This window comes from Podarcis filfolensis (genome assembly GCF_964270895.1).
Source record: "Podarcis filfolensis genome assembly, chromosome: 5".
Classification (NCBI taxonomy): domain Eukaryota; kingdom Metazoa; phylum Chordata; class Lepidosauria; order Squamata; family Lacertidae; genus Podarcis; species Podarcis filfolensis.
This window is the reverse complement of record NC_139608.1, coordinates 37831279-37853193: the sequence shown is the minus strand read 5'-3', so window position 1 is coordinate 37853193 and position 21915 is coordinate 37831279. Positions and strand designations below refer to the sequence as shown.

The following is a 21915-nucleotide window of genomic DNA, read 5'->3' as shown; positions in this document are numbered from 1 at the left end:
ATTCTCCCTGTCTTTACAGTGTGTAGATAAAGAACTACACAACTTTTAGAAGACATCTGAAGGCAGAACTGTATCAGGAAGTTTTTTATGCTTGATATTTTACTGTTTTTATATATGCTGTAAACCGCCCTTATTGGCTGGGGGAAAACAAAGCCAAATGGGCCGAGTATAAATGTTATTATGGGCGGGAGTTTAGTAGTAGTAGTTATTTTATATACATCTAGATTACAATGGAAGCGAAATTAAGGATCGAGTAATTCCGATTGCACATGACAGTTCTTAAGTTACGGGAGACCGAAGCTCGAGTTCTGCGGCGCCGTCACCCAGAGCGAGATGGAGGTTGTGCAGAGGTGAAGCCGCTCGATTGACGCATGCGCACAAAAGTAGTTCAGCTGGGTGACGACATACAGGTTTGCTCACAGAGATAAGGTATGGGAAATGGCATATCATATCGTGGACATGAACAATTTCTGTGTTCATCTTGTTAAAATCTCCACCAGGGTAGAAACAAGCACTCGCTGGGGCACCAGCATGCCTTCTTAGAAGGAAGCAGTAAAAAGAGGAGTTTGTGCTCTTTCTAAACTCGAATAGCTCCGCCAGTGCAAACACAGGAGTGCCCTATGGTTGAGAACGATTTAGACGGAAGTGTGCATGCACACGAAAATTCATACCAACAACAAACTTAGTTGGTCTTTAAGGTCCTACTGGAAGAATCTTTTTTTTTGTTTGGTCTGTACTGTAATGTACTCCACATCCCGCTGCACGTTGGGGTTGGCACTGAGGCTGAGCAAGATCTTTGGTGATCACTCGTAGCAATGCAGCCCAGGGCTGCTATCGCCCACGTCTTAGATGGGAGTATTGCGGCTTCTAACAGCCCTTCAGCGTAATTCGCTGTCAGAGGAGGGAACGAGACTGGGTTGGCTTTCCATTCATCACCTTATGCAAAACACGACCTCTCAGGCTACACAAACGATTCCTTCCATTCCGAGGCCAGATCCAGCGCCCACTTGCACGCAGAAGCCCTCGTGCTCCGTTTGGTCCGTTGACTTGCATACCAGATGGGTTGCACTTTGGCCAAAAACCCTGAAAAGACGCCGCATTTCCCCACGAGTGGCAACCAAGCTAGAAAATCTATACTGATTTGGGTTGTGAGGCCCGCTTCCCAACGTCGCCTAAGGAGAACTGCGGGCTTTCTTTACCGATTACCATTATTCCTGCTCCCCTCCGAAGCGAGGAATGAAATAAAGTCAGAAAAGTCGATGGAAAACGTTTGAGGTTCCCTCTACCTATATCTACCTCTAGGGAGAGAACGAAGAGCCTCCTCCGGGAGCGGCCTCTCTATGGTAAAGGTCAACCGGAAGTGGCTCCTCGGATGGTTCCGGTGACCCGAGGCGCAACAGCTGGCGCCGGATCCGACTCCCCTCGTCACTGCCTGAGCTATGGCGGGCACGGCGCTGAAGCGGCTGATGGCGGAGTATAAACGTGAGTGGGGAGGCGAGGGCAGGCCCCCCCCGGGGTCTCTGAGGGAGAGGCGGGAGCTACGAAGCGGCGGCACCGGCCGTTTCTCCGGGCTCCGTTGCTGGGGGTGGCGGTGGGGCTGGGGGGTGGCAGTCCCGGCCGGCTTCGGAGCGATGCTTCCGAGTCCCTTGGCCGTTGCTCCCCTCACTCCTCGTCGAGCTCCTCCGTCCAGTCACGCCAGTCTCTGGCACCCCGGGCCAGGGCAGACATTCACCAGGCGCAAGGGAAACTCCTTTTGCTGGATCGCACCAGCGGAGGCCGTGAAATTGGCTTTGGCTTTTGGAGACTGAACTGCCCCTAAGCCCCCACATCAGTTCCCTGTATGTGGAAATCTGGTGCGTAGAGAGAGAAGAGTTTCTCTTCAGGGGTGGGGAGCCTGCGGCCCTCCAGAAGTAATTGGGACTCCAGTGTCATCAGGCCCGCCCAGTATAGTCAATGGGAATTGTAGCATAGCTGTCAACTGTCCCCTTTTCTTGCGAGGAATCCTATTCGGAATGAGGGAATTTCCCTTAAAAAAAGGGAAACGTTGACAGCTATGAATTGTAGTCCAACATTGTCCAAAGGGCCACGGGTTCTCCAAGCCTTGGTTCACTCTATATAGTAGTATTCTTCTTGACATGTTTTTTTTTTTATGTGCAAAAGGTGTGGGGTGTTTTCTTTAGGCGGTATATCAATTTCCTAAGTCCCTTCGGTGGTTTATATTTGAAAAACAAAACAAAATTTTCATAATGGCATATTGTAATAAGCGCTACCGTCTGAAGTGTTAGCAACGCAGCCGAGACTTCAGCGCTTGCTTCTCTTTTGTGTCTGAATTAGACAGCACCAAACAGAGGGTTCTGCTGTGCTGTTCTATTTAAGAACCTGAACAGAAATACGAGAGTTAGTTTTTGCTGTGTGGAAGGCGTTTTGTTTGGTCATTCAGTTACCAGTGTGTAAGAGAACTTGGAATGATGATGCCAAAAAGAAGGTAATATTTTTCATATAGACTGCTTAGGAAGTCTACAGTAGACAAACCTAGTGCCATATTAGCTAATCATGAGAAACCCTTAACAGGGCTGTCAGCTACGGTTGCTGCAGTGAGCTATGTATCCCAGTGTTTGACATTTGCCCCAGGTGCGTGGCATTTCCAGGTAGGACTAAAAGAGGCTCCAGCTCTAAGTTCTGGAAAGATGCTGCTCATTGAGTATTGAGCTCAATAGTATTGATCTTACTCAATGATCTTACTCTGCATAAGGCAGTTTCTTGTGTTTCTTGCAGCAGAGCCTATGGGAAAGCGCTGGACTTAGGGAAAAAATCCTGTTAATATAGCAGTCTTGTCAAATTTATATCATTAGGTATAAAGGTAAAGCTACTTTCATGTGTTTAACTTTGAATGGTAGTATATAAACACAAAAATTAACAAATACATGGCTCCCTTATGTGGGATGGAAATTTCTCCAGTGCTTTATTTTCCACAGAAAATTTTCTGTTTCATAAGTTTAACAGTAACAGTGAATAGAGGCCAATTGCAAAAGCAGTACAGTATTAAGCAAGGTGGACTTTTCAATACATTTTTTTAGCTTTGTTTACTAAATACAAGTAAAATAAATGTGCTAAATAAGACCACTCTCTAGGGCATCAGTTAGCTTTCCAATGCAAGTTAGGGTAATTTGCAAATGAAATTCATTTTTCCTGGAAAAAAACATTAAAAATTCATATGATTCTATGATTTTTAATTGTATTTTAATAGATTATGTTATGTCTTACATTTTATTGCATTACAGTTTGAATTCTATGGAGTAAATATAATAAAATAGATATGAAATAAAGGGAACAACAATAATACAATTAAAAAATCATACAACATCTACCAGAGCACATGATAATTGCTTCGAAATTGGCAAATTAAATTTTGTGAATGCATAAATCTGGCAAGACCCACAGCTTACATAAGGGGACAATCGGACCAGAAATTATTTAAAAAATGGGGTTGTGCTAAAGAGTATATGAAAAAACATTGTTCTGGAGTAAGTATATTGGTATGTAATGAATGATGCTTTACAGGGTAAAGAAAAAGAAAAATGGTGTAAAAAAAAAGTACAAAGGTGGAAGTAATCTAATTAGACACAACAATATAGTAAGAGTAAATTTTTTGAGGTCTTAGAACAAAGGAAGGAAGTCAATTTGTGTTTATGTACGTAATGATATGGTTTTTTTCTGTAGATGTGTGCTTTTTCGTTTTTGTTTAGTTTAGTTTTGTTTCCTTTGTTTTTTTTCCCCTTTTCTTTTCTGTTTTTTTTTTTGGTATGTTCTGGGTTTTTTTGTTTGTATAGTATTATTTTGGATTCAATGTTTGTAATTTTTGTTATGATTCTGCATTGAAAATAAAAAATTCAAAAAAAAAAAAGATAATTGCTTCCATAGGCAGAAAAATCATTAAGTAGTCTGCCAAGACCCTCAGCAATCTTCAAGTAGTCCATGGTGGGGGGAGTTTGAGAACCACTTTTTTTAAAACAATCATTTGATGCTGATATTTGCATCTTCTCCACTAGAGAGAGCAATAACTCCTCTTTTCACTCGACTTCTCCTGTCCTCTTCTCCTGCCCTCATCTCACATTCTAGATCTTATTGTTGTAAACAACTAGAAAAGTGGTAAGAATATGCCAGCCTTCCTCATCCTGTGGCTAATGTGAGTTGCAGTCCAAAACACCTCTGCAGGGTCCTAGGTTTTGGAATGCTGGAGTCTGCATTTGTTAATGAACACTGTGGGTCAGATTCAGCTAACTGGCTCTGCTAGCACAACAGGGCTTTTGCCCTTGTCAGCCCCAAGGTGCCCTGCACACAGCCCCCAAATTAGCTTGTAGGGGTGGTCAGTAGAACTCCCAAGAGCAGAGCATGGGGGAGGAGAGAGGAAATTGTTCCACCAGGCAAGCAGAAATGCTTGCACTGATAGAACATGATGTGGAATTCTTTCCAGTTTAGGAATCAGGAAGCCTAATAGATTCCATCTGCTAAAATAAATAAAAACTTGAATAGCTGTAAGATCGCATGCTTATTGCTTGCTGACTGTATTCATATACATACTTTTGCATGCCTCAATATAAATGATAGAATGCAAGCTTGTTTTATATATAAAACAAGTCATCTCTGTGGCAGTGAGAACTAGATTTAAGAATATAAGAAAAGCCTGCTGGATCAGACCAGTGGCCCGTCTATTTATTTTTTATTTTTAAAATTTGTATACAGCCCTTCATCCATGGATCTCAGGGCAGTTCACAACATAAAAATGCAAGATAAAAACATAAAACAACTAATAAAAACAACACCCCCCAAAAAACTAATAACCCCCTCCCCCAAACACATTTAAAAGGGTATAAGATGCTAATCAGTCAATGACCTATTTAAAGAGGAACATTTTTGCCTGGTGCCTAAACGTATAATGAAGGTACCAGCCAAACCTCCTTGGGGAGCCACTGCAGAAAAGGCCCATTCTTGTGCCACATCTGGATCTCTTGTGGAGGAGTCATGTGAAGAAGGGCCTCTTATGATGATCACAGGGTCCAGGTATGGAGAGAGGTTGTTCTTGCAGTCCTGAGCAATTTAAGGCTTTATAAGTCACAACCAGCGCTTTGAATTGGGCCCGCAAACTAATTGGCAGCCATCACAGTCCTGTATCCTGTTCTCAGAGTAGTCAACCAGATGCATCTAGGAAGCATGCAAGCAGGACCCAAGCCTGACAGCAACAGTGGTTTCCAGCAACTGGTATTCAGAGGCATACTGCTTCCAGTGGTGGAGGGTGAACATTTTAAAGAGAGAACTGGGTTTCCATGAATACAGATAATGCATGTTTACTTGGAAGTAAGTCCAGTTGTATTTGATGAGGCTTATTCCCTTGTGAGTGTGCTTACCCTAACAAGCAAGCAAGCAAGCAAGCAAAATAGCAGGATATAAAGTTTACTCTTGTTCTAAATCATTTCCCTGTGTTGAGTTATCTGTTATTGCTGTCAGAAATTATTGTGGCCATATAGATTGTTTTTGTGGTATTAATTAATGAAACGAGGAAAAATACTTTAAAATATTTATTCTTAATTTTAGAGTTGACCTTGAATCCACCAGAAGGCATAGTAGCTGGTAAGGAATCCTATTTATTTTATATCTGTATACCTTGACATTAGAAAACTTTAAATAAAATAATACATTTTGTCTTTAAATAGGGCCTATGAATGAAGAAAATTTCTTTGAATGGGAAGCTTTGATAATGTAAGTTTATAAGCTATTATTCTTTTAAAATTATATCTACATACATTTTGCTGGTGGACCTCAGAGAACAAAAAGTAATCCTATGTGCATCTTTTAATAAAAGGAGTATCAAGTTTAGGGATTCCCCTGAAACAGTTCAGGTTGCATTTATCCACCTGCCAACACAAGTCTTCTTAATACGTTCTGAAAAGATAAAAGCTTTGCCAACTTGCAAAGAGGGCAAGTTGTCGAGTTCAATAATAATCTCGTTTTCTTGTCTTAAATGAAACAAAAAGCAATGTTTGCCAACCAAGCAGGCTTCTCCTTTTTGTTGAATTCATATGTGGCCTTTAGTACTGAAAGAACTTAAGAGTTTTGCATGCCACCACACCTTCTGGGACAGACTCAGATAATGAAGAAGAGAAATAGTGTTAGTGTCTTGAATTTCACCTAGTTTATTCATAGCCACATAGGAACAAGAGAGACTTTTCAGCATTGTGCTCTCACCTACAAGGTTTTTTTTTTTAATTGAGATGAAACAGGCGGTGAAATTGTTGAGGTCTAGCCAACCTTAGGGGAGTTATTTTCCACGTTTATCTTAACAAGGCTTTGTGCATCCCATTTTCACTCAAAGGGGACCTTGGCTTGTTGGAAAGACTTGGGCTTTCTTTACCATAGCCCCAACTTTTGGGGTTTGTCTTGTGAAGTTTGCAGATGACTCAACTTGCCAGTGTCAGGGGAATGTTTCAGAAATGAAGAGTACAGACAATGGGAACACAAACAATATGACACAAGTCTCAAGATCTGGAATTTCTCTGAAGTCCGGTTTTCCTCTTCTGAAGTGCACTCTTTCTGTGTTATTTGGCAATGTGCTGTATAAAATTTCAAATAGGATCATAGCTCTGGAAAATTGTAGCAGTACAGTATGCATTAAGACACACTGGAAGAAATTAAAATAGTCTGTATACCATTGATCTGGGAGGCTTTTTCTAATAAGAAAGGCGGGTGTTAAAGTAATAAGCTAACTGTTACAAGTTTGCTGCAAGTTTTGATTGTGTGGCCATAGCTGATAGAATAGAGAAACACACGCTTAATTTTGTGCAGTGGCGTAGCGTGGGGGGTGCAGGGGGGGCCGGCCGCACCGGGCGCAACATCTGGGGGTTAGGGCAAATCCATGGGTTAGGGGGCGCAAATCCACGGGTTAGGGGGCGCAAATTACTTGCCTTGCCCCGGGTGCTGACAACCCACGCTACGCCACTGATTTTGTGCATCAGGCTACTAGTCAAATTGCAAGAAAATAAACTTTGGATTATAATAAACCAGTGCTTTGGAAGGAAGTGTGGCCAGTATACAGCGGGGTCATGTTTTTGTAGCTCTTAAATACCAAATGTTATTTTTCATTTTGTAACACATGTACACATGGAAAGAGTACTTTGAACATTTTTTCAAGGAATTTGTGTATCAGCATCTTCCCTTCCCACTGTGGTGGAGGTGTAATCAAGGGCTGCACTGATAATGAGAGTGCCTAATTTATGAGTGGCACCAATAAAGATTAAGCTAATAATAATGAGGCATCTTTGTTCATTTACTTTGGGCCTCTGTATTAGAGGCTCAGTTTGGAAGAACTACAGAGCTGTAATACTTTCATGATTTCTGAAAAATTTAATTGTATGTAGATGTGAATATCAAAGTGTAGAGTCTGAAGTTTCAGGAGTGAGATTAGAAGGGTGATGAGAATGACTGCTATTCAAACATACCAGAAATACCAAGCCTTGCATTTCATGATGAAAACTAGTATTGCTGAAACATCATAAATTGAGTAATTTCAGTGTGGCTAAAGCTGAAAAGAAACACTGGTTGGCATCTGATCCTAATACACTTACGTGGAACAAGACCCAATGATTTTAGCAAAAAAATCTTATTTAGTTTTGCTGTGTCCATCTCATGGCCAGTAGTATGTCCACTTTGGTAAAACTATGCTTGTTTTTAGGGCCTGAAAACAAGTGCTGTGATCTTGTGCACAATTTCTAAAGCAAATAAATGCTCACCTTTGATCTTGTCACATCAAAAGTGCAAATAGGCAGTGTTAGATAATGGGAATACATAAAGACTTCCAGCTTCATACCGTGTGAGTGCCGTGTTGCGTAAATCAATTAACTTGATATGTGAGATTAATGTATTTTCTCTCTCTTATCAGGCTATTCTCACTTAGCTTTATTAACTTCAAAACGGATGGCATTTGAAAACTGTTAGTGCTCATTATCACAACAGTTTACCCCACTAAAATGATACAAAAGTATTCATTGTTAGAACTTGGCTAGCCTAAAGGCTGCTCTTAAAAATAACAAGTACAAATTTAAGCCAATATTTCAAAAAGCTGTCTAGAAATGTAATTATATTTCAGTTTAGTGTAAATGTTTACTTCATTGTGGAATTCCCCTTTGTGCATTGTAAGATTTTGGGAGCAGGGATTGCAGCTGCTTTCATAAAAAATGGAAAAAACACACACAAATGTGCTTAAAAACAATTATTATAGCATTAACTGACCTCCCATAAGTGTTTGTTCTTTTGTTCCATATGTTTATGTGAAGGTTTTCTACCCTTTTATTTTCTGTAATTGTATGTTACTGTTATAATGTTTTTGCTTATGCTCTAAGATACATGTAAATTTATGGCTGTTTGTCATAATATTTTTATGTCATGTGTCACTGAAACTCAAGACACCACTAACTTTTGAAAACTTCCAAGTTTTTCTTATATCTTGAGCTACATGTGAATGGTGTTTCAAGAAATAAGAGCCCTGCTAGGACCCCTCAAGTCCAGCACTCTGTTAACCAGATGCCTATGGGAAAACCATAAGCAATACATGAGACTCCTGCTCAGGACTCCCAGGAATGAGTATTTAAAAGCATATTGAATTTGTCTATCCGCTCTTTAAAGCCAATCACATTGGTGGTCATCACTGCATCTTGTTGCGAATTCAATAGTTTAACTATGTGTTGTGTGAAGAACTACAGTCGTACCTTGAATCCTGAACGCCTTGCGAGTCAAACGTTTTGGCTTCCGAACGCCGCAAACCCGGAAGTGAGTGTTCCAGTTTGTGAATGTTCTTTGGAACCCAAACATCCAACACGGCTTCTAATTGGTTGCAGGAGCTTCCTGCAGCCAATCAGAAGCCGTGCCTTGGTTTCCAAATGTTTTGGAAGTCAAACGGACTTCCAGAACGGATTCTGTTCAACTTCCGAGGTACCACTGTACTTCCTTTTGTCACTCTTGAATTTTCCAACGTTTAGCTTTTTTTGAATGACTCTGGCTTCTAGAATTATGGGAGAGGAAGAAAAAAATTCTCACCACCCAGGCATCATTTTATACAGTTCCATCAGGTCGTCCCTCCATTCACCTTTTTATAAACTAAAAAGCCCCATACATTGTAACCTTTCCTCCTAGGGAAGTTGCTTCAGCCCCTTGATCTTTCTGTTTGTACTTTTCTGCGCTATAGTTTATATTACTGTATTGCACCTAATTATCAGCAACCATTATGTACTGAGAGCTGGAAGAGTGATATACAGTCTGTAACAAGTGACTACTTGCTCAGTGTCGCTATTTTAAAGTTTATGGGGGTAGGGTGGAGGAAGTATTAACGTTTAACCCCTTAGAAATTGTAGCAGTAAAACTACCTAGACTTATTTATTATCACATTTAAAATGTAGCAAGGAAGCCTAGTGGGAACCATGCTTAGACTAGGAATAACTTTTCTGTACAGGTTTATCATTAAGTAGTGAATTTATGATGTGCTATAGATCTAGGCATCTGAAAGTTGTCTGTCTAATGGCTGATCCAAGGTTTTTGTTTTTATTACTACTACTTATTTGTAATGCTTATTTGTAATGTAGTGCTCTGGTCCATGGGGTCATGAAGAGTTGGATTTAAAGTATTGGTATGTTCCCGCTAGTTCCCATAATGCTAGGCAAAGAAAGGAGGCATGCTATTTCTCTTCTCCCAGAAGTGAGTAGCTTTTCTTGTTTAATATCAAAGAAATAGCTTAGACTGGGAAATGATAGTTGCCTTACAAATAAAAGGTAATGATCAACTTTGATCCAGAAAGATCAACTGCCCAGGAAAATAATTTGTTATTCTAGGACCAAAAAACATCCATTTGGTTCTAGTCTAAATATGCAAATGATATTTTTTTTAAAAAATACCTAGTTGCATCCTACAATTCCATAATAGGAGACATTAAGCATGTATTTTGCTTTTATGGTGGAAGCTATATCATTTCTCCCTACTATGGTGACAGAGGCAATTTCCACGTGGGGAATGTTGGTTCAGAATGTTGCTTTGATAGTTCTGTACTACCTAATATGGAGTCAGAGTACTGGAAAAGTTCTAACTTAGAACTTGCTCCCAGCACCTGGGAAGCTGAAATAATTTTTTCTGCTACACGCGCATAGGAATAGTGAAATAACTGGCACAACCTTATTTAATTCCAGTATTATACCCTAACTGTTTAACAAATACTCAGGGTATATTACAAGCAAAATAAAAGCAGTGAAGAAAGATAAAAAATAAATTGGAGCTAAATCAAAAGTATAAAAACAAAGTTACAAAGCTGTTACTTTTTATATAAATAATTTATTATCACTATGATTTAGACTTCTTCTTTTGTTGTAACTTGGAATGCATGCCAAATATCTTCTACTTCAGTGAATAGAGCGTTCATCAATTTTCATTCTTAATAACATAGATTATGGTTCCTTTAAGAGGTTAAGGTACCTGACACCTCTAGTTTGCCTATAATAGCAGAGGTTCCTGACCCATTCATATACATAAGGCTTACATTTGCAATTTCTAACACCTACTACATCCATGCTGTTGTCTCTTTGGACATTCACAGTACAGCAGAAATGCTTTCTGCTAGGGCTTAAGGGTTGTATCCAACAGTCATACACCGAATAGACCCATTTAAATCAGTGGACCTTAGTTGGCATGACTTGGATACAATCCAGAGTGAGCAACATATATCTCATTATAAACAGAGGAACCCCCCCCCCTCTCTCTCTCTCTCTCTATATATATATATATCTGTTCAGAAGTAAGTTCCACCGAGATCAGTGGTTTTCCCCCAGGCAAAGTATGGGATTGCATCCTGACCAGACCAAGGGAAGCATAGAGGAAACTTCAGGTGATTGAGGATCAAAAAACACTGTTCTTGTAAGCAGATAAAGGTTCTTCTAAAATAAAACATCTAAACATAGCACTTGTCAAAATTGCCTATAAATTTTGTTCAGGGGTGCTCAGAGCATATAATAGTGTTGCAAGGCCATCCCAGTCCAGGAATCACAAGTGGGTAGAGTGATAGAGTTAGTATAGTCTTGTTGCTTGAGTGTTGGATCTGAATGTGAGAACCAGCATCAAATCCTTGCTCAGGCATGAAACTATCTGGGTGGTCTTCGACAAAAGCACAGAAATTAAAGGGTGAAATAAGGCCCTCCAAGGGGTTCTGCTCAATGCACTTAAGCTATATTAGGTGAACAGATTGGAAAGAAGAACCTGTTCTGTTTTTGGAAGGAGAAATGCGTACCGGTAATAGTGAAGTTCTACTTGGCTAGACTATGATGGCTCCAAGATTTTTTTTTGCCAAGGTGATTGTTGAAGAAAAAAAGGAGGGGGGATGTTTTTGTTTTCTAGAGGAGGAGAAGCTGTTTAGACCCAAGAAGAAATATGCTAGAAGTGACACTGAGAAAAAATGAGAGGCACAGGTTGTGCATTTGTAGGAGGGAAATAAAATAACAATAGAGAGGTAGCAAAGGTTGAAACTCCTACTTCTAATACTTACTACTTATGAGGACTCTAATTCTGAAATTCAGCCCTATGTTTGTTGTTGTTGTTGAGCAGTGCTCAAAAACACATGTTCATTATTGTCTAGAAAAGCTATGGGCATACAGGTGGAAGCTTCCACTTTGAATGATTTAGCTTGCCAAAAATTATGGTCAGTGCTTGGTATTTATGTAACCCCATTTATAATCTGGGTGTGCACCTTGGGTATACTTACCTTCAAAGTCTGAAGTCTGGCCAGCATGCACATCCTAATTGCGTATCCTGAAGTGGCTTTTATTACTTGAGTTGTTGTGTTAAAATCTAACATGCACATCTTTCCATCAGACCATTATAGAAATAATAAACATTGGTTATACAATGCCTTGCAAATGGCAGTTTCTGACACTTTTGTCCATGCATTATAATAGTGTCTTCAAAGTAGCAAGATCAAGCACCTGTAGGCTATATCTCTTGACGTGCAGGCACTAAAATCTGGAACATGCCTTGGAGACAGATTGAGCATAATTGAATAAACACACCCTGGTAATTAAGCAGTATTGTGACCTTCCTAGTAATTTAATGTGCAAGCTTTGATTTCTCTCCCTTTCAGCTTCTTGTTTTAGGTTAGAGAGGATGTGAACAAGTTAACTCTTTATAATCAAGGCTTCCTTCTAAGAAAACAGCATGAATTTTTCAGTACACATTGGGTTTCACTGTGTAGTATAGCCTTGTAAATAAGCTCACCAAAGTTACTTGTCTAATATTTTGTTTAAGTGGCACAGAAAGTTGGGTAAATGTGCTTTCCACAAATTGGGCTGGCAGTTAACATATGGAGCTGAGGGACCAGCTTCTTGTCTTCTGTGACAAGCTCAGAAAATTAACAAACAGGCTGAGAACAGCTAAAGAGACCTGTCCCTCCTTTGCCAGCCCACTCATTCGCTTGCATGGAATTTCTTGTCACCTGTGGTTTCCAAGCAAGGTGGTGGGAGAGACAGGACCAGTTTAGTACCTATAGTGGCCCATGCTGAAGCAGCTTCTGTAGAAGTGGTTACCATCCAGCACGGAAGCTCGCATGCTGTTAATTAGCTATGACAAATCACCAGTTGTAGAATGGCAAGCAGACGAGTGTAGGGCTGTGTGGATTGGGCAGAGTTGTCTCTGATAGCCTCTTGCAGAGACCAGCAGGAAGCCCCCAGATGGGTCTTTTCTAGGGAGGGAGAAGGGCTGAGGCAGCCCATGATCCATTGGAAACTGAGCTTGCTGCTCTATGTCATGTGATAGCATTGAGCCTAATTTGGGCCTGATCACTTGGTTGCAAAAGTATAAGTGTAAGAATAGTGTGTCAGAAAAGCTGTAACCTTACTATTAGGTGAGAAAACAGGGTTTCTTTTTGCAGTGAAAGTTGAGCCAAGTAGTAGCTTAGCTGTAGTATTTAGTGATGCATTTCCGTTGAGAATAACTTGGCACTCACCCCCTGCTGACAAAAAAATCACTTTCTTAACCTGGTATTAGGAATCAGACCTCCAATATTGGATGTTACAACTTTAAAACAAAACACAATAATTACTGAGAGTTAATCCTATTTCATATTTATAGTAACAGGAGTACAACTGTATACAGCTTATGTATGTAAAGACCCCAACAGGTGGAGTGATTTAAACTGAGGCTATTTTAAATCACAAATTATATATGAAGTTAGGTGAGGGGCAGGTGGAGATGCTGCTGTCCATGTACAGTTGGATGCTGCATTAGAAAGAAAAATGTAAGCCCAGCCAAATAGGGCTTGCCATTACTGCTGAACAGCTGATTGGTGGTAAATTCAAACCCCACTGGGATAAACTTCAGATTTTTCTTCCTAGTGTGGCTTGCCATAGTACAAAGAAAAAAAATGGCTCATAGTAATGTCATGTGGGCACGCCCTGAGAATGGGGGAACTCAGGATCTGGCCCACTTGTTGTTGTTTAGTCGTGTTGACTCTTCGTGACCCCATGGACCAGAGCACGCCAGGCACTCCTGTCTTCCACTGCCTCCCGCAGTTTGGTTAAACTCATGTTCGTAGCTTCGAGAACACTGTCCAACCATCTCGTCCTCTGTCGTCCTCTTCTCCTTGTGCCCTCCATCTTTCCCAACATCAGGGTCTTTTCCAAGGAGTCTTCTCTTCTCAAGAGGTGGCCAAAGTATTGGAGCCTCAGCTTCAGGATCTGTCCTTCCAGTGAGCACTCAGGGCTGTTTTCCTTAAGAATGGAGAGGTTTGATCTTCTTGCAGTCTGTGGGACTCTCAAGAGTCTCCTCCATCTGGCCCACTAGCTGGATCCACTTCTCTACTGCCATAGCATACAAAATGATGCAAGTTATTCTCCCGGGGTCATTTAATGATTCCAAATATGTATGACGGTTAAACAGCCATTAGTTAACTGGCCATTGTCTATTGTGGAGGAAGCAAGTGGTGGTATCCCTGCAGCACAGGCTTCCCCTGCTTCTTTAGCCTTTGTTCTTGAGTATGATTGCTGACTCAATAAGTCATCTGTGGCAGTGCCAAATGTACAGCTGCATCAAAGCACTATGACTATAACATCAATTATAGTTTATCATCAACTTATTTATGTTTAGGAAAATATATATAAACCATCCACTCATAAAATAGCCAGGTGGTGTACTACAATATATACACATAAAATCAACATGCAATAATCGTAAAACTGACTTGCTCATTTTGGCAAAATCTAAACAACTGAATGGGTCTGTCAGCACAAAAGATATTCAAGAGCTCCCTGAAAGTTAGCAGCAAGGGTGCTTGCCAAATCTCTACTGGATTACATCTTGGATATCCTCTTGAAGATTGATCTGTTTGAAATGGAGAATACGCTCCTAAATAGTTTATAGTTATTCACTTCATACAGTCTGGAAACTACTTCCATGTTATAATTGCATGTATCTACTAATCTAGAGACTTCCTTGTGCTGCTGAAATACTTGATTACCATCAACTTTCATTTTTAGTAGCTAATATTTTGGAACTAGTTTGAAAGTGGTGCCAACCAGTGGCGTAGCATGGGTTGTCAGCACCCAGGGCAAGGCAAGTAATTTGCGCCCCCTAACCAGTGGATTTGCGCCCCCTAACCCGTGGATTTGCGCCCCCTAACCTAACCCCCAGATGTTGCGCCCAGTGCGGCCGGCCCCCCCTGCACCCCCCACGCTACGCCACTGGTGCCAACTGTTTCCATGCTGCATAGATGTAATGTTTATTTTGCTTCGGCAGCACATATACTAAAATTGGAACGATACAGAGAAGATTAGCATGGCCCCTGCGCAAGGATGACACGCAAATTCGTGAAGCGTTCCATATTTTTGTGTCTTTTTTCAAGAGAAAAATTAAAGTACTCTGAGTCTTTCAAAAAAAAATAATGTTTCTTTTGTTTCAGGGGCCCAGAAGACACATGCTTTGAGTATGGCGTTTTCCCTGCTATTCTGAGTTTTCCTCTCGATTATCCTTTAAGTCCTCCAAAGATGAGGTTCACATGTGAGATGTTTCATCCCAACAGTAAGTTCTACCAACAGGTGCCTTGATGGTTTCTACATGGGTAAAGAATGTCATCAAGTCCAGCTATCTAAAAAAAAGCTTAATGGACCCTTAAAACACTTCGGCTATCTTTAGCTAGGAACTATGTGTTATCTGGACCTACCCTTTGATTTTTGTTGTTGTTCATTATTACACAATTAGAGAACCATGTACTTAGTCACTTGTTAACACCTTTTAACTATGTTTTACTCGTAAGCCACTTTGAATTGTGGTACAAAATAAAGCAAAGTACAAGATGTGATCTTCTGTATACCATATACCCTTAATGTCAGTAATTTCGTAATGTAAAATGCCCTGAAATAGAATGGAGGAGATAGAAGGGCTGAGCTAGCCTGGGATCTGTTGGAACCTAAGCTGGTCTCCCTGCCATCACATGATAGGATCAGCAACCTTGCTTCCCCATCTGAACTTCTGCCCTATCCATCTTGTGTCCATAAAGTCCTATTGGTAGGGGAGTGGAGAGGTTTGAGTTACAGCCTGAGATTACAAATACTTGACATATAGATTTACCAATGAGATTAATTTAGCTCTTCAGTAGCTCCATTTCTGGTGATATTTTGTCTTTGTTTGCCCAACTGATAACAGTAACTAGTTGGCCTCTGCATAATTCCCATTGTATTAAAAGAAAAAAATCACAGGGTTGAGACCGCCTTTCTGAATTCCATGTCTTTAATAACAGGAGAGCTGGATACTTCTCTAGGAGCATTATAGGCAGATGGATAGGTACCATGAAGTAGCAACTGAAGAAGAACAACAATGATGCCCACCAAAAGCATGGACCAGATTCAATTAAATAGTTGTTCTGGTGGAAATCTGTGCAATGAGTCCTACTAGTGCAATGGGGCTTTTTGCCCCCCTCCACCTCCTAAATCAGCTCTGCAGAGCATGAGTTAACAGTGTAATGTTGGAAAATGTCGATCAGTTCTCTTACCTGGGCAACTATCTTTCCACAAGGGCCGACATTGATGCTGAAATCCAGCATCGCCTGAGCTCTGCGAGTGCAGCTTTCTCCGGATTGAAGCACAGAGTGTTTGAGGACCGGGACGTTAGCAGGGAAACCAAAATGCTTGTTTACAAAACTATTGTACTACCAATCTTACTGTATGCTTGTGAAACATGGACCACTTGTAAAGGCCATTGCCACTCTTCGAAAGATTCCATCAAAGGTTCTCTCTGAAATTTTTTACATATCACTTGGGGGGACAGGTGAACTAATGCCAGTGTACTGGAAGAAACAAAGATCACCAGTGTCAAAGCAGTGATTCTTTAACATCAACTTCGTTGGACTTGTCATGTTATTTAGATGCCTGATTTTTATCTTCCAAAGCAACTAGTCTTAAAAAATGGAAAGCATAATGCCGGTGGTCAACAAAAGAAGTTTAAAGACTCTCAAGGCAAATCTTAAAAAATGTAGTATAAACACCGACAGTTGGGAGACACTGGCCTGCAAGTGCTCCAGTTGCCTTTACCAAAAGTGTCATGGACTTTGAAGACTTTAAACTCAGGACGAAAGGGAGAAACGTGCTAAGAGGAAGGTACATTTGGCAAACCCTCACCTTGATCAACTCCTGCCCAGAAACCTATGTCCTCACTGCAGAAGGACATGTGGATCCAGAATTGGCCTCCACAGTCACTTATGGACTCACTCTTAAGACCGTGTTCATGGAAGACAATCTTACTCGGCTGTGAGTGATCACCAAAGAAGAAGAAAGAAGCAGCAGCAGCAGGGCACGAGAGGGGAGATGGTTCCATCTGGCAAGCAGAAATGCTTGCACTAACAGAACAATTGTATTAGCATGATGTTGAATTCAGCTCTGTGTGATTAACTCTCTTTTCATGTATTATTTCCCCTAAGTTTGACTATTGGGACTTTCAAAGCATATCATCTTTGCCTCTTCTATTCAAGTTCCTCCTCTACAGAATAGAGATCCATCAAAGTCTTCTCTCCCTTTTCCTCAGCAATGGATAGACCAACAACAACCATTCCCTACCCTAAGGCTGTAATGAGGGAGTAAACACAGTAACCTATATATAGCACTTAACAAGTTTCAAACTTGCACAGAAATTAGCTGAAGGGGAGATTTGAAAATGTGCCTGGCAGCTTTCTACCACCCGTTTCACTCTGCTGTTATTTTGGGTGGAGAGTAGCTGGACAAATGGAAGAACAACCCTGGGGGGCATGAGAGAGAAAAGTGAAGAGTCAAATCTCTCTCCCAGTCAGTCGGTTAGAAGAGCAATACCAATTTATATTTATAGCATGGTCTTTCTCCATCTCATTCAAAGTGAAAAACAGTAAAATGGCACAAAACACTAGTGCAAGGCAGAATGTTAAAAGTGCACCAAAGGTTTGTTGACTTTAAAAATCTAGCATCTTTTAGGCTGTAGACCTACTTGTTACGGGAGTATTTTGGGGAGGGGGAACTTGTCCTTCTATTTTAAGACACCTTAAAATAAGAACTAATGTCAGTGTAATCCTATGCACACCTAAGTAAATTCTATTGTGTTATATGATATTTATTCCCAGGTAAAAGGATTAGGATTGTAGCCTAAAATGCATAAACGATGGACAGTGTTTGGACAGAAAGCATGTGGGGAAACATATTACACTGGAGAATTTGGAATCCCTCAGAAATTGATCTATTGACCCCTCCTTTTTATCTAGAAAGATGTGTTTTAAGAACATTAGCTCTGTAGTTGCAAAAAGTATACTGTTGCCTCCTAGATTCTTCCACTTTCTTTCTGTTTTTCTTAAATGACTGTTGTGTAGAGGAGGCTAAAGAACAAAATACTTTTCTTCTCCACAGTTTATCCAGATGGGAGAGTTTGTATTTCTATTCTTCATGCTCCTGGGGATGATCCCATGGGCTATGAGAGCAGCGCAGAACGATGGAGCCCAGTACAGAGCGTGGAGAAGATCCTCTTGTCAGTGGTCAGCATGCTGGCAGGTATGAAACAGCAGTTCATCTCCAAACACTAAGCTAGGAAAGCTGTTCAAGCAGCAACCAATTAACGGGCTGCTAAAATAACAAGAGTTTCAGCAGCCACCTTAGAAGCTGTTTAGCTATGGTTCTCTTTTATGTAGTCTACTGTTCCCTTAGATTTGGCATTGGCTTTTCTTTAAGATAAATTGTGTCTACGAAGAGAAGAAGTGACCAATTTAATCAATGTCTTGCTTCCAGGTAAAGCAGTCCACCTTCCCAAATGTAAGCCTTTATGTTGCTACTTTTGAAGACTGGAGAATAAGGCTGTCACTGGCTACTAGCCACAATGACTATGTTGTACCTACACTGTTAAAGACAATATGCCTCTGAATGCCAGTATCTGGGATTCACAGCTGTTGTGCTCAGTATCTCCACGCAAGAACAGAGTGCTAGACTAGATTGGCCTTTGGCCTGATCCAGCAAGGGCTCCTTAGGATGAGTTGAAATTCCTATGTTCAAATAGTTCATTGTTTACCTAAATAGGAGAAAGTTGTTACTCTCCCTCTATGGCAAAGTGCAAGACAAGGTGATGAACTACAGTATGTTCAGACGACAAGGGTGAAAAATACTACTCATTCTGGCATTGAAATAGTCATTATTTGAGGTCTTATTTCTGTAAGCCCCTGCAGACATGAATGGTATGTGCTTATGTATATAAACTTTGGCTTAAGTAAATCTCAAGGAATTGTGAGATTTGCTTTAATTAAGAAACCACCATTCTACTAATTTACTGTCAAAACAGCTACAAATTTAACAACAACAACCAAATACCAATTCAAAATCAAACTTATAGGTCCAATTTAAATGAAGATGGAGTAGCTCAGACCGTCAAATGTGGGTTGCCAAACTAAATTGTTCAGTGAGCCAGCTTCACCACCTAACCTACAATCCTGGAGTTGTTTTCAGTCCCTATACGTACTGGCAGTTTTCTGTAGCTGTTGATGCCTCAAATTCTGTGACTCCCTTTCTTTAACACTGTGCACGTGCAGTTGTGGTATAGTGTAAATACTTAGTAGCCCCATTAAAATATTGGTTGGGTCCGTAATCCATGTATAGAGTCCAGTACATTGTTTATCTTGCAGTTCTGCAAGGTGGTCTAGGGTGGCAGCAGTCCTTGGAAGCAGTAGGGGATGAAACTGAAGAGGCAGAGAACCAGTCAGAGTCTTAGGGTGCATTCAGATGTAATGCTAAACCCAATTTTTCTTTTATTCCCTTTTTCAGAACCGAATGATGAGAGTGGAGCCAACGTGGATGCTTCTAAAATGTGGCGGGAAGACAGAGAGCAGTTTAACAAAATAGCCAAGCAAATAGTCCAGAAATCACTTGGGCTTTAAAAAAAAGGAAGGAACAGACATTTGACAATCATAGTATTTGATCTTTTATCAGACAGACAGATGGCAGTACTCCGTGTTGATAGGAAAAAGCAAATCTTGCAAAATTGTTGACTGGATGTCTTAATAACACACACATCCTCTCTCCCCCCTCTCTTCCCTTTCTCTTTACTCTTCTGAGGGCGAGGGATCTCCCTCCACATAAGACATGTAAGTAGCTGCGATACAAGTGGATTTAGTCATAGGAGAAAAGTTGCATAGTGCTGTGGTTTCTTTGCACTAGTGAAAGCATGGGAGCATTGCATAGTGTCTGTGTCTCTTCAGTTATATTTATATTTTCCTAACCCTTTTCAGTGCAGTACTGTGCACTTTCTGGTAATGGGGTTGAGAAGATCTATGAATTAATAACTGCCCAGAACCATGGAAAGCTGCTGAAACACCATTGGACTCCCTTGTCTGGAAATGGAGAAATGCTGTTCTAAGGATGTCTTACTTCATAACTGGATGTAACTTTTGAAGGCCTCAGATTCTCTCCTCCTTAAGACCACAAAGCAACCACACCTGAAGTCAAATGAGAACATAGTTAAGCTGCTGGGCAAGAGTATTTTGAGAGCAAGTGAATTACTGTATCTAATTGAGGTAAATCGGAGAAGAAGTGGCCAATGTAATCAGTGTCTTGCTTCCAGGTACAGCAGTTAACCTTCCCAAATGTAAGCCTTCATGTTGCTACTTTTGAAAGCCTTCAAGCACTACTGAGTTCCTCTTGAGACATTATTTGAACTTGGTACAACTCCAGAAAGTTTCATAAATAATCCTCATTTCTAAAATGTATTGGTTTTCTTTAACAGCTATCTCTACTCATAAGAGATATACCTTGTATTGCAGCAGAGCAGTCTTTCCAAAGTTAATCTTCAGTCCTCAGCTGACAACACTTAAACCTAATACAAAGAGTCTGTCTTGAATCTAATGTCACCCAAACTGTATTCCTAATAGAAATCTGGAGAACAAAATCAAGTGTGAATATTATTTGGATTAGCAGGACTTGATGGTATTCAACTTCAGTTACTCTTTTATTTTCCTGAGTGTGCTGTGGGAGGGAATCTTTATCTTGGAAACACTAGACTAAGTAGTACTAGACATCCTCTAGTTTCTTAGTCTAGTACCAGGAGAATAAAAGTTATTGCTTTACTTTCTTACTGGCTGGGAACAACTGAGCAGTAAACAGGTTCTTGATGTGTATTTCAAAGCCAGGTTATATAGCAGTTGACAACCATTTCTTACTACATCTGTACTACTTTAGAATGCCAAATTTAAAGTTACATGGCAAGAAATACTATTAATATCTCTTGCTTAAGCTTGCATTTTAATTACTTTTATACTGTTTACAATTTAATCAATTTCTGATTGAGAGGAATTATCATTCTCTGAAATTTCATGCATTGAAATTCAATTTCATATTTTTTTTTACAGTGGCATAATTTCCAGGAAAAATAGCTCTCATAATTTGATTGATCCACAGCGGAAGCTGAATCTAGGCATTTTTTTAGCAGCATGAAGCCCTGACCTTATGAGAGTGATTTTCTGTGGGAGTTGTTCCTGAATTAGAAGACCTTTCTACTTTAAAGGGTTTTGAGAAAGAGATGATACTTTGGGCATGGATTAGGGGAGGGTGAAAGTAGTAGTATTTTTCCAAAACAACATCTACAAGTGGTGGTTTTCATGGCAAACGGGAGGTGTTTATTTATTCTACAAGTTGTAATTTAGCTTGACGAGTCCAACAAGACAGCAGCATGGAAAGAAGGTGCTCTTTGTTTAATTGTGATTAAGGCATATGGGAAAGCTGTCCTGCTCTTACACAGTATTCAAGTGTATTTAAACACATTGTTTTATATTGGACACAAATATTGTCAATGAAAATAAATGCATATTTTCCTTAAAGTACAAAATCACTTGTACTGCTGTTTTTGGGAGATGTCCTACTTTAACACATACTGCATGTGGAAGAGAGTGTATTTACCTCAGATTCAGTGCCACCATGAGAGAATGTGGGGGTCTTTCAGATTGTAGAAAATGAATTGTAGAATTGGAAGGGACACCCAGGGTCATCTAGTCCAACCCCCTGCAATGCAGGGATGCTGCCCACAGTCCTTGGGTGGGCTCAAACCAGCAAGAGAAATAACAGTGTATTTTTTTGCTCCACGTGTGACCCACCCTCACTGAAGCACATTTACCTTGAAACAGCAGGGCAGATACATACCAGTTTGTAAAGAAAGAACCTCAGCAATCTTCTATTTCATCTGGGATTTGATGGGCAAGTGTTTACAGGCAGGGGGGTTAACTGTCTACCACAAGGGTGGGGAACATCTGGCTCTCCAGATATTGTTGGACTCCAGTTCCCTTCATCTCTGACCATTGGTCGTGTTGGCTGGGACAGATGGGAGTTGGGGTTCAACAATATCTGGGGGGCCTCA

The 21915-nt window shown here is 40.5% G+C and overlaps 1 protein-coding gene across 2 annotated transcripts; it reads left to right on the top strand.

Moving 5' to 3' along the window:
* Window positions 1-376: 376 nt before the first annotated feature.
* On the top strand, window positions 377-21390 carry UBE2G2 (ubiquitin conjugating enzyme E2 G2). Of its 2 annotated transcripts, XM_083615045.1 has the most exons (7): window positions 377-429; window positions 1303-1482; window positions 5593-5628; window positions 5712-5757; window positions 14975-15093; window positions 17937-18077; window positions 19335-21390. In XM_083615045.1, exons 2-7 carry the CDS (start codon window positions 1440-1442, stop codon window positions 19445-19447), a joined length of 498 nt encoding a protein of 165 aa, XP_083471171.1. In that variant the 5' UTR covers window positions 377-429; window positions 1303-1439; the 3' UTR covers window positions 19448-21390. The 2 variants fall into 2 exon arrangements, with proteins under 2 accessions (XP_083471171.1, XP_083471172.1); XM_083615046.1 differs by lacking the exons at window positions 377-429; window positions 5593-5628; window positions 5712-5757 and having other exon boundaries at window positions 1406-1482.
* Window positions 21391-21915: the final 525 nt, after the last annotated feature.